At 46.9% G+C, this 13,411-nt stretch overlaps 1 protein-coding gene across 1 annotated transcript in view; it reads left to right on the forward strand.

Moving 5' to 3' along the window:
- RNF121 (ring finger protein 121) overlaps positions 1–13,411 on the forward strand; it is a 56,827-nt gene that overhangs the window by 40,503 nt on the left and 2,913 nt on the right. The window contains exon 8 of the mRNA XM_040339873.1: positions 1,639–1,740. Within this exon, the coding sequence (XP_040195807.1) occupies positions 1,639–1,740 (102 nt within the window). The remainder of the gene's footprint in view (positions 1–1,638; positions 1,741–13,411) is intronic.

Raw genomic sequence — 13,411 nt, forward strand, 5'->3', positions numbered from 1 at the left:
TAAAAAAACAACCCCTTTAAAGCCCAATTGAACCTTCAGCTAGCTTAGTACTTTGCTGTCAGCAGAAGCCGTGACACTGAAGGCTGGTAAAAAGGGGTGAAATTCATTAATTCCCTGTGATTGGCTACTCAGTGGGGAACTAATTAGGAGCCCATTCCACAGGCTCCCAATCTAGGGGTTGGTCATGAGCAGCTGTTATTGACTGCCCAGTCACAGTTCTGGAGCGCACCTCTTAACACTGCAATGCATATATGTGGCAGCTGGGTGTTTGCCACATAAATGCTTACTGGTGTTGTAATGGGGTTAAATCATCTAAATATGTTTCAGGTTCATTTCACTTAGTCTTTTTATTTAGAAAGCAACTACACCCTAGTAGAAAATCCTGTCCCCTGCCAGCATACTGCAGAAAAGGACCCTTGCTTTCTGGTGGGAGGCAGTGATCTCTATGCAGAGGTCTGGCATGCTTCTCTTTTTTCTGATTGGAGATATTTCAGTCTGACTTGGTGGGGGGAGGGGGGGTTTGTCGGACCTCTGCAGATGGAACACTACTTCCGCAGAGAGCATTAACCACTTAAGACCCGGACCAAAATGCAGCTAAAGGACCTTGCCCCTTTTTGCGATTCGGCACTGCGTCACTAACTGACAATTGCGCGGTCGTGCGACGTGGATCCCAAACAAAATTGGCGTCCTTTTTTCCCCACAAATAGAGCTTTCTTTTGGTGGTATTTGATCACCTCTGCGGTTTTTATTTTTTGCGCTATAAACAAAAATAGAGTGACAATTTTGAAAAAAGATTTAATATTTTTTACTTTTTGCTATAATAAATATCCCCCAAAAATATATATAAAAAAAAAAAAATTTCCTCAGTTTAGGCCGATACGTATTCTTCTACATATTTTTGGTAAAAAAAATTGCAATAATCGGTTGGTTTGTGCAAAATTTATAGCGTTTACAAAATATGGGATAGTTTTATTGCATTTTTATAAAAAAATAATTTTTTACTACTAATGGTGGCGATCAGCGATTTTTTTTTTTTATTTTTTTTTTTCTTCTTTTTCGTGACTGCGACATTATGGCGGACGCTTCGGACAATTTTGACACATTTTTGGGACCATTGTCATTTTCACAGCAAAAAATGCTATAAAAATGCATTGTTTACTGTGGAAATGACAGTTGCAGTTTGGGAGTTAACCACAAGGGGGCGCTGAAGGAGTTATGTTTCACCTAATGTGTGTTTACAACTGTAGGGGGGTGTGGCTGTAGGAGTGACGTCATCGATTGTGTCCCCCGATAAAAGGGATGACACGATCGATGCAGCCGCCACAGTGAAGAACGGGGAAGCTGTGTTTACACGCGGCTCTCCCCGTTCTTCAGCTCCGGGGACCGATCGCGGGACCCCAGCGGCGATCGGGTCACGGCGCTTCGGACCGGGTCGCGGGATCGCGCCGCGACCTACGGCTGGGTACATGTACAGGATGTACCTGTACGTACATGTGCCCAGCCGCGCCATTCTGCCGACGTATATGTGCAGGAGGCGGTCCTTAAGTGGTTAATATGTGTATTTTATAGCAGTCTGGAATTCGGCTTTAGCAGTGTTTTTGTTTTCCCAATATTTCCCTTAACCTGTTTCCTCTCCAGTTTTCATGAGTTTTGTATCCGAGGCTGGTGCATTGTGGGGAAGAAGCAGACATGTCCGTATTGCAAGGAGAAGGTGGACCTGAAGAGGATGTTTAGCAATCCGTATCCTGTTTTTATTTTATTTGTATTTATTTTTATGTTCTTGTGTCGTCCTGTCTGATCTGCACATATTGACCTTCAATAATAAGAGTAGTGCACCTCATTTATTAGAGCCTGGAATAAGAATTGTTTGTTTCCATATAGGCACCAGTCACACCCTTCACTCCTGGGTGGTTTTGAGGGTGTGATTGAGTCTGGTCAGTATAGGAGAGCACAGACTGTTGCAAAGAAGACTTTAGAGTGAAGTGGTGATTTCATATAGTGTGCAGCTTCCATATGAACGTTGGAAGCCTTGTAGGTTGGGATGGCAGGAGTTAAAGTGGTTGTAAACCCACTTTTTTGATTTTTGCCTACAGGTAAGCCTATAATAAGGCTTACCTGTAGGTATAAAGAATATGTCCTAAACCTGTACGGTTTAGGAGATATTCCCCTCGCAATGCGCCGCTGATTGCAGCGGCGCATGCGCAGGGGGGGATCCTCGGCTGAAGGGCCGGCTTAGCTGGATAATCAGTCAGTGTCAGTTCAGTGAGGGAGTAGGACGCTTCCCGACGAGTCTGCTCTCTCCAGGGACCAGACAGATAGCCAGCTAGACACCGCAGACAGACAGGCAGGCAGGCTCCTAAAATCTTTGCTGCATGAATCAACTTGCAGCCCATAGGACCGGCTCCTTCCCTCCCTTCGTGGGCCCCTCTCTTCAGGTAAGACCCTGTCTTTCAGGGCCATCTTTCCACCCCCAGGAATCGCTAGTGACCGTCCTTTTCAGGACAGCCACTCCAGCGATCCAAATTGCGGCTGTTTACCTTCTCTTAGAGCCGCATGCACCCCAATCAGTCACCCATAATCACCCCGGCCACCCGCCGCGCATAGCAGCGCTTTTTTCTGGCGATCTGCGGCTCTTTCCCGCATCCGCGCCAGACCAGGCCTTATTCGCGGCCGCCGCAATTAGGAAAGACCGCGGCTTCAGCCGCGGCCTAGCGGTGCGCCGCAAAAAGGAGCACTGACAGCCTCGAAATTTTCCTGGAATTGTCAGGGATCATCCCCCTATCCCTGGAGGATCCCATCCTCCCCTGGATTAACAACCAGCTCATACCCACCAAGCCAAACAGCCCCCAAACCTGAGGCCTGTGGCCCGGTCGGCGGCCATCTTGGTACTCCTCAGCTACAGTGACACCCTTCTTCCCCCCATTCCAAACAGTACTTGATCCAGGGTTTCGTCCGATCGCCTTTCAGGGATCAGGAAGGAATTTTTTTCCCTGCGGCAGCAAATTGGCTTAGCACTGCCAGGGTTTTTTTTTGCCTTCCTCTGGACCAAGGCCAAGCGAGAGGATTCAGCGAATCTTCCCTCTATTGCAATTAATCCCCCCCCCCCCCCCCCCCGGTGACTGGCAACAATGGTTAAACTGCGATACTCTGCAGAAACGATTTGGGGTCTGAGACAATTCGCAACAGTATTACCAGCCATCACCAAAAAGGCCTTAAAAATAGACCAACTTTTGAGATTCGATCAACGATCGACCATCAAAAATTTCAACCATTTAACCCAGCTCAAGCACATATCATGTGCTTTGATCAACACAAGATCGGCAGTAAAACACCGATCAGAAATCCACGATTTCTTACTACAAAACGATCTAGACTGCCTCTTTATCACAGAAAGCTGGCTTTCAGACGACTGCAACACCATTCTTGGAGAATTGGTGCCAGAAAATTATCGAATTATAACGGAAAACAGAATAGGGCAAAGAGAAGGAGGGCTGGCGGTGATCCACAAGAATCACATTACAATCACTAAGCCGGTCCTTCAAAATCCTCTTCCATTTATGGAAACCCTTACTCTTCAACTTCAAACTAACCCCCAGGAGACTGTTCACATTCTCCTCTGCTATAGGCCACCTGGGCCAAAATCGCAGTTTCTACCATCATTAACGGAGTTCATATCCACTTATACCCTTAACAGCAAACATCTTTTGCTGCTCGGGGACTTCAATCTGTGGGCCAACTTCGCACAGGATCCCATTGCGGATGCCTGCATCGATCACCTGGAAGGATTAGGACTACAGCAACTTATATGCGGTCCCACGCATGCTTCAGGTCACACACTCGACCTAATTTTCAGACAAAATCTGAAAATAAACATTTTGGGAAATGAACCTTTGCCATGGACAGACCACCATGCAATTAGTTTCATAATTTCCAAAATTCCACCAGTTATAAAAGCACCCAAGCCGGTGACAATACACTGGGCTAGATCTCAGAAGAAGCTCCATTCGGAACTCTTCAAATCTACCTTGGGAAACCGAATCGAAACTATTCATCCTCAGTTAACAGCCTCAGATACACTGGATGCCATAAATGCAGCTCTGCTACAATCAGCCGACTTAGTAGCACCGAAACGCAAAGTCCGCATCCGGAAAAAAAAGTCCGGCTGGTTCAACAACCAGCTGTCCCTACTGAAGCAAGAGCGCAGAAGGGCGGAAGCCGCCTGGAAAAGAAGCCCTTCAGAAGATCACCTCATCATCTACAAGGCAATAACAACACAATATCATAAAGAAATCTTCAAAGCAAAGAAACATCATTTTTCTATGACGATTAACAGCGCCATGAACCGCCCCCGAGAACTATTCAAGATGGTCACCCAGACCATGAATCCAGGATGTCTTGAAGTCCCCAATTCAGACACCCAAGAGTTCTGTAATGAACTATCGGATTTCTTCATCGACAAAATCGAAAGAATCCGGGTAAGTATTCTGCAAAATAATACCCCCCTCAGCCCCCTCTTCAATCAACTACAAAACACCAACAGAAACCTTCTACAATCAACTAAGTTCACTCTGGAACCCATCTCCATCGGTACCACCAAAAATATCATTGGTGCGTTGCGGAACAGCACAGCACCCAATGACATCATTCCCACCAAGCTGCTGAAGGAATGCGCCGACATTCTGGCGCCTCCCATCACACAGCTTATAAATCAGTCATTTAAGGAAGGCATAGTGCCATCCCTGCTGAAAGAGGGCACAATCCAGCCCATCCTGAAAAAACCTAACTTGGATCCCAAGGACCCAACTCACCGCCGCCCCATAACAGGCCTAAATATTCTCTCCAAGATAATGGAGAAAATAGTGGTACAACAGCTGCAACAGCATCTGGATACCCACAATCTACTCGATCCATTTCAATCAGGTTTCCGTCCCGGACACGGGACAGAAACGGCCTTACTCAAAATATGGGACGATGCCCTCGAGGCCGCAGACGAGGGAGAATCCTGTCTCCTGGTTCTGCTGGACCTAAGCGCAGCCTTTGACACAGTAGACCACAAAATGTTACTGATGCGACTGGCCGAGGTAGCCAGAATCGCAGAAGGTGATTTACCATGGTTTTCCTCCTTTCTTGAAAACCGATCACAAACAGTGAAACTGGGATCTTTCACGTCGGAAAAACGCACGGTGCCATGTGGAGTCCCCCAAGGATCCCCCCTGTCACCGGTACTGTTCAACATCTATCTTCGCCCTCTCTTTGATATTATCAGTAGCCAAGAACTACTTTATCACTCTTATGCAGACGATACGCAATTGTATTTTCGCATCTGCAACAAAAAGGATCATCATCTCAGTTTAGAGAAATGTCTCTCTTCGATAGAAAACTGGATGACTAAGAGTTATCTTAAACTCAACAGTTCCAAAACAGAACTTCTTATGTTTCACGCCAGCCGAAAGAGTCAACTGGCAACAAACTGGACACCACCGCCCATTCTGGGCCAAAGCATCACCCCTAGCTCCAAAGTCAAAAGTCTAGGAGTCATTTTTGACACCTTAATGACAATGGACGCACAAATAGGGTCAGTAGTCAGCGGATCGCACCATTTGTTGCGCCTACTACGCAGACTTATTCCATTTATCCCCAAAGAAGACGTAGCAGTCGTAGTGGGAACAATCGTGAATTCCAGACTGGACTATGCAAATGCCCTGTACCTCGTACTCCCAAAGTACCAAATCGCTCGTCTGCAAGTCGTACAGAATACGGCCGCCAGACTGGTGACTGGGAAAAGGACATGGGAATCAATCTCACCTTCGCTGAGAACCCTTCACTGGTTGCCAGTAAAAGACAGAATTGTATTTAAAGCACTCTGCCTGACACATAAGTGCATCCATGGGAACCTCACAATTCTAATCGCGTTCTGCGATCCAGCGACCAAAATCTGGTCAAGGTACCAAAAACCAAATACAAGTCCAAAGGAGAAAGAAGGTTTGCTTTTCAAGGTCCTAGACTATGGAACGCTTTACCAACCAGCGTTCGGTTGGAGGAAAACCACCTGACTTTCAGAAGACGGATTAAAACTCTGCTCTTTTGATGTCATGAGACACGAAACATCAAGCGCCCAGAGGCGATTCGGTTCGCATGTGCCGCGCTATATAAGTTTTTCATTCATTCATTCATACCGTAAAGGAAATCTCCCGCGCGCATGTGCGGGAGTGACGTCATTGCCGCTCCAGCCAATCACAGCGCTGGAGCGGCGATACCCGGAAGACACGCTCGGCGTGGACCAGGTGAGTTCCCTCCCTCCCTCGTTCCGAGGTAAGTATTTCATAATGAGCTAATATGCGGTGCATACTAGCTCATTATGGCTTTTGCCTTGCAGGGTTAAAAAAAAAAAAAATGTATATGCGGGTTTACAACCGCTTTAAAGGGGGTCTCATTATCTTAGTTTAGACACTGGTCCATCCTGCAGCCAACCAGATCCTTAGAACCCCCGCAGGGCTAGATTAAACTGCACCAGAATTCATCAACATCAAGCCACACTAGAAGAGCACAGGGCCAGAGAAGAGTTCCACTGACTGAGCTTTATTCCATTCAAAGATTCTGCAGGTGGGAGGTTTAAAAAGCTCCTAAAAGTTCTCTTTACGCTTGCAGGCCCAGCACAGCAACCAGCTATTGCTGCAATTTCTGTTTTGTCAAACTTCAGCTAACAGGACTAGGACAATAAACAGCCAACAAGATCCTGTGTTCCAGGACTGTGCCTTTTAGCGGTAGTAAACGCCACTTTGCAACTTTTACCTACAGGTATTTGTAGAATAAAGTTTACCTGTAGGTAAAATGAATATGTCCTAATTAATGTACACCGTTTAGGGGATATTCGCGTGTTTTGCAGATTGTGATATCGCTGCACTCTGAAGGGACGGCATTCAAACAGCTGGAGCCTGTGAACCCGGGAAGGAAGACCGGGTGAAGATGGAAGCCCTGTTACCGGTAACGGCATGCTGCTGGAACGGCTTTGTTTTTCAGGAAAGTCTTTCATATTGTGTTAGTGTGTGATGCATACTGAGCAATTGCAGCATTTTACCTTCTGCTTTACTCTTCTGTGGATTCCCCTAGAACAGGAGTGGCAAACACAAGGCCCACGGGCCCAATCCGGCCCGCCGGACCTTGTAATGTGGCCCGCACAGCAGCCTCCTCATTTTGCCAGGTTGGTTTTCCCCAGAGAGAGCGGCGCGGCCAGTCTGAGCACAGGTATTAACATATTCCCCTTACTGTGCCGCTCTGTCTCCGCCTCTGCCCCCAACGCTGCGTCTCAGGCTGCCACTCTGGTCTCGCCTCCACCGCTGCCTCCGCTCTTTCTGCAGCCATGTCGGCTTACAATGCCGCTATGGTCTCCGCCCTGTCTCCGTCTCCACCCACCGCCCCACTTCCACCCCGCCTCCCCAGTCCTTCCAGCCAGTGATGCCGGCTTTTTTTGTATGCCACTGATTGTTTATAGTGGCAGAGATTGCTGGCAGATTTTTGGGCATTTTTTTCCCCCCCATCCAGCGGGCTGCGTCCTGTGGCTCTTCTTAATGAACTGTGTGCTGCTATTTTACTGTTATGGTGAAAAAAAAAAAAAAAAGCAAAGTACTGATAACACAGGAGATCTGCCCACAGAGGGGGTGGTACCACTATAGCCCAATAATAATAATAAAAAAAAAAGTACTATAGCTTAATACAAAGGGAGGGAGCCGCCTATACAGGGAGGTACCAGAGCTGGTCCAGGTAGGAAGGTAGGAGAGTACAGATGTGAGGATTTTTTTGGCGCAATCCTGACCCATGCACTGTGTACGCAGCGCAATCCTGACCCATGCACTGTGTACGCAGCGCAATCCTGACCCATGCACTGTGTACGCAGCGCAATCCTGACCCATGCACTGTGTACGTAGCGCAATCCTGACCCATGCACTGTGTACGTAGCGCAATCCTGACCCATGCACTGTATACGTAGCGCACCCGGCCATTTGAGGTGTAACCATACTGCTGATGCGGCCCCCGATGAATTTGAGTTTGCCACCCCTGCCCTAGAACAAGTAATGAAAACATTTTCCAGAATGGCTCTAATCTCCTCCATTCACATGCTCAGAATCTTGAAGCTTGCACTTTGAAGGAGGACATATTTTTGAAGATATCACAGGATGGAAGGTTCTGCTTCCACAAGGAAAGGTTCAGGAGACTCTACCTTAAAAAAAAAAAAAAATCGCAAAGCACCTAATCACTCTACCCAGGCTTCATCTTCAAAACCTAAGTTCAGTCCTTCCTTTTGGAGTAGGACTTGAGCCACAAGGCCCAACGAGTCCTCTTCCCAATGAATGCCTTTCTCTGGGCCACAGATTTTCAATTGGTGGTTTCAAAGAGGTACAAAATAGAGTTTTAAAACTATACCCCCTCGCAGCTTTCTTCTCTCAAATCAACCAAAATCTGCCCAAGGACGGTCAGATTTGCAGAATGCCCTAAACCATCTCTTGTCCCAGGTAGTAGTTGTGCCAGCACCCCTCAAACCTGATCACGATACCGAAGCCCAATGGGGTTGTTTGCTGTATTCTGGATCTAAAATCCCTCAACAAATACCCTCAAATACGGTTATTGCCTGGGACATGAAGAATACCTGCCATCCATAGCATTCCAAGATGCCTAACTGCATATTCCTATTTATCTGCCTCATCGGCATTTTATGCACTTTGCAGTGGACAATCATTTCCAGTTTGTTGCACTGCCTTTTGGCCTATCCTCTCCTCCCAGTGTATGCATTAAGGGCCAGATTCACAAAAGGGATACAACGGCGTATCTCCTGATACGCCGTCGTATCTCTGTTTCTATCTATGCGACTGATTCATAGAATCAGTTACGCATAGATAGCCCTAAGATCCGACAGGTGTAATTGTTTTACACTGTCGGATCTTAAGATGCAATACCGCGGCCGCCGCTGGGGGGAGTTCGCGTCGTAAACCAGCGTCGGGTATGCAAATTAGGAGTTACGGCGATTCCTGACAGTTTTTCGCGTTCGCTACGTCGCCGCTAGTCTAGTTTCCCGTCGCAAAGTTAGTCATTTTTTTTGGTGCCTTAACTTTAAACAGCAATCGTATTGCTGTATAAAGTATGGCCGTCGTTCCCGCGTCGAAATGTAAAAAATAACGTCGTTTGCGTAAGCCGTCCGGGAATACGGAATTACACTACGCGCGTCGCCGTTCAGAAAAATGACGTCACGGCGAGAGTTCGGAAACGGAGCATGCGCGGTAGGTCCGGCACGGGAGCGTGCCTAATTTAAATGGCACATGCCCATTTGAATTGGCCCGCCTTGCGCCGGAGGCCGCCGGCGTAGGTTTTCTTTGCAAGTGCTTGGTGAATCAGGCACTTGCGATGAAAAATTGCGGCGGTGTAACGTATCTACGATACGTTACGCCGCCGCTCTTCTATGTGAATCTGGCAATAAGGTCCTAGCACCCTTTCTTGCCCTCCTAGAAATGAAGGTCACAGGTTATCTAGATCAGGGCTCAAAATATCAAGTCCAGAGTACGGGATTGGTAAATCTAAAGGAAAATTGTATAATGTATACAGCCTTACTTGTCGCCAGTTTCCCCACCCAACCCTTATACTGTCCCACCGCGCCCTCGTAAATTCTCTCATGAAATAACAGTTAATTATTTTTGGAACTTTATTTTGCATAAAACATTTAACAATATTAACATAAAGCCTATTCGTTTCCATCAGTGCAGCCTATTAGTTTCCATCCGTGCAGCCTATTAGTTTCCATCCGTGCAGCCTATTAGTTTCCATCCGTGCAGCCTATTAGTTTCCATCCGTGCAGCCTATTAGTTTCCATCCGTGCAGCCTATTCGTTTCCATCAGTGCAGCCTCATTAGTGCCTATCATCGCCGCCTCATCCGTGCAGCATATCCATTCCACCCCATCAGTTCAGCCTCATCAGTGGCCATCACTGCAGCAGGGAGGCGGCCAAGTTACGGATGGTGGGGATCTCACTGTGACACAGCTTGTATATGAATAGCTGGCCACTGTCAAACAAAGTCCCGCCTCCTGGACTGGCATTGGACCAGTGTGCTGTCTGTCATAGTCAGGGCTGCTAAGGCAGTACAACCGCTCCTATTGTACTGGTCTCTGGCCCCATCAGTTAAATAGGGGGCCCCAGGGCAGCTTCATTGGTCATTTCTGCCTAGATTAATGGATTTCACTAGACCAACACCCCCTTGCCTACTTGCTTACCAGGGCTTAAATTACATTTCACTGGGCCCCATCAGGTCAACAGAGGTGGGTGCAGAGGAGGGTTTTTTTTTTCTTTCATTTTTGGGGCGTAGGCTGATAAGTCAGTGCCGCTCCTCATCCTCAACTGCACCGGGGGGGGGGGTAAAGGTGGGGTTGGGGGCATCAGGAAGGATGTAAGGGGGCCTCATAATTTCTAACTGCTACCCTGATCATAGTAGCCAGTCCAGGAGGTGGAACTTTGCCGGCCGGCTATTCGTATACAAGCTGTATGAACCGGCTGCCATATCCTCCTGACAGTTTACCTGGCTGATCGCTTCTTGCAGAAGCAGTGCAGCCTTTTTTTTTTTATATATATATATATATATATACACACACACACACACACACACACACACACACACACACACACACGACATCAGAGCAGCCCAGGGGCAGGGAGCAATCAGCCAGGAAACTGTCAGCCCAGTCCGCCCCTGTTCCACACTCGCCCTCCACTAATTTCCACTCGCCAAATGCAAGCAGGCGAGTGGAAGTTTTGAGGGCTGATCTAGATCAGTGGTTTTCAACCTCAGTCCTCAAGTACCCCCAACGGGCCATGTTTTCCTTTACAGTAAAACCTTGGTTTGCAAGCATAATTAGTTCCAGAAACATGCTTGTAATCCCAAAGCACTTGTATATCAAAGCATTTTTTTTACAGGTTTATAAAAGAGAAGAGAGCATCTCTAAGTGTAGCAATAAGTTGCTAAATGTTGTACCTTCATTAAATGTAACCATATTGCTACACTTAGAGGCTCCTCTTTTCTTTTTTTATACTCAGTTTGTGACATGACACTACTCTTATATCAAGACATCGCTTGTATATCAAGGCAAAATTTATTAAAACATTTTGCTTGTCTTGCAAAACGCTCTCAAACCAAGTTACTCTCAAACCAAGGTTTTACTGTACTTTGCACAGCTGCTTTAAATCAATATCAATGAAATGGTATTGATAAGAGCTATCTTGGCTAAGGGAGGTTTCCAAAACATGGCATTTGGGGGTACTTGAGGACTGAGGTTGAGAACCACTGATCTAGATGACCTTTTTCTGAAGGGCTTATCTGCCTTCCAACTATATGCTAATATCCCCAGGACAATTCAGATACTCCAGGTCTTTGGTTCGCTGGTCATCTTCCAAAAACTTGCTCGCCCCAGCCTTCTCTGAGCCTGTTTGTGGCGCCAAGGATCCAGGGACCCTCTAGTACTGGGTATCAGATGCCCTGATGGTCCTCTGCTCAGTTTAGGTTAATTCTATTGCCTCCCTTCCGGTGCAAATTCTTTCACAAAAATAGTGCAAGAATTGAATCATATTGCAATCAAACTGGCCCAGATTAACCTGGTACACATACATACTCAGATTACCCCCAGAACCTTTCCAACAGGGCCAGACCTGCTGTCTCAAGAGCCCTTGATTCCCATCCTTGCTTCCTAGTCACTAGATTAGCAACATGGTCTTGAGCAGCACAGGAATCTGAGTCTGTCATTCTCTTTACTAAAAGCAAGAAAAGTCACTTCCAAAAAAAATCATGCCTGGAAATCTTTCTTTGCTTAGTGTGAACACGGGCACATTATTTCCTACAATCAGGCCTTGACCAGAATTTGCTTTTAAGCACTCTGAAAATACATATTTCAGCCTTGTTCATTCTTTTTCGAAAACCTCTGACCTTGCTCTCAAGGTGTATCTTGGATCAGGCCCCTTTTACAGGACCCTGTGCTTCCTTGGGACCTCAACTTGGTCCCTTCTTAGGGAAATCCCTTAGTTGCTATCACATTCGTCAGATGTGTTACTGAGTTGGTCATTCTCTTGTAAGGGGCCATTCTTCATAAAGACAAAGGTAGTCTTACACCCAAGACCAGTGATCTCCAAACAGGAGTCAGGGGCCCGGATGTGGCCCTTTTCTAGCATTTATTCAGCCCCTTGGGCACTATCCCTCACACCAACAATGGGGCATAATTTGACCAATTGACACCAAACATGGGGCACTATTCCACCAACTATTATCAATGATTGGCCACCATTCCTGCCTCCAACACCAATGATTGGCCACCATTCCTGCCTCCAACACCAATGATTGGCCACCATTCCTGCCACCAACACCAATGATTGGCCACCATTCCAGCCACCAACACCAATGATTGGCCACCATTCCAGCCACCAACACCAATGATTGGCCACCATTCCAGCCACCAACACCAATGATTGGCCACCATTCCAGCCACCAACACCAATGATTGGCCACCATTCCAGCCACCAACGATTGGCCACCAACACCAATGATTGGCCACCATTTAATACATCAACACCAATGATTGGCCACCATTTAATACATCAACACCAATGATTGGCCACCATTCAATCCATCAACACCAATGATTGGCCACCATTCCTGCCACCGACACCAATGATTGGCCACCATTCCTGCCACCGACACCAATGATTGGCCACCATTCCTGCCACCGACACCAATGATTGGCCACCAACACCAATGATTGGCCACCATTCCAGCCACCAACACCAATGATTCCTTCCACCGACACCAAGGATGTGGAATTCCTTTTCCACAGACGGTGGTTTCAGCGGGGAGCATCGGTAGTTTCAAGAAACTTATATAAGCACCTGAACGACCACAACATACAGGGATTTTCAAAGTGATACTGACATACAAATCACACCCATAGGTTGGACTTGTGTCTTTTCAACCTCGCCTACTATGTAACGATGATGGGGCACCATTCCTCCCACCGACAGCAATGATCGGGCACCATTCCTCCCACCGACACCAATGATGGGGCACCGTTTCTCCTCTGTCTGACCTCAGGCACTATGCAACTGAACACCACACCTAAGGCATTCTTTACTCTGATGCTGAGCCTAGGGCATTTTCGAACCCCACTGGCCCCCCAAAAAAATCTGATAGTCAGTACACACTGGCCCTTTGTTTGGAAAGTCTGGAGACCCCTTCCCAAGACCATCTTTTCTTCCTAAGGTGGTAGTGGTCTTCCACATTAATTAAAAATGTGTCTTTTCATCTTTGTGCAATAAAATAAATTGCTCTTCATTGCCTAGGCAGAGTTGGAGCCATCAAACTCTACCTCAAAGCTACAGATTCTATTAGGA

The sequence above is a fragment of the Rana temporaria genome, chromosome 2 (assembly GCF_905171775.1).
Source record: "Rana temporaria chromosome 2, aRanTem1.1, whole genome shotgun sequence".
NCBI classification, from domain to species: Eukaryota; Metazoa; Chordata; class Amphibia; order Anura; family Ranidae; genus Rana; species Rana temporaria.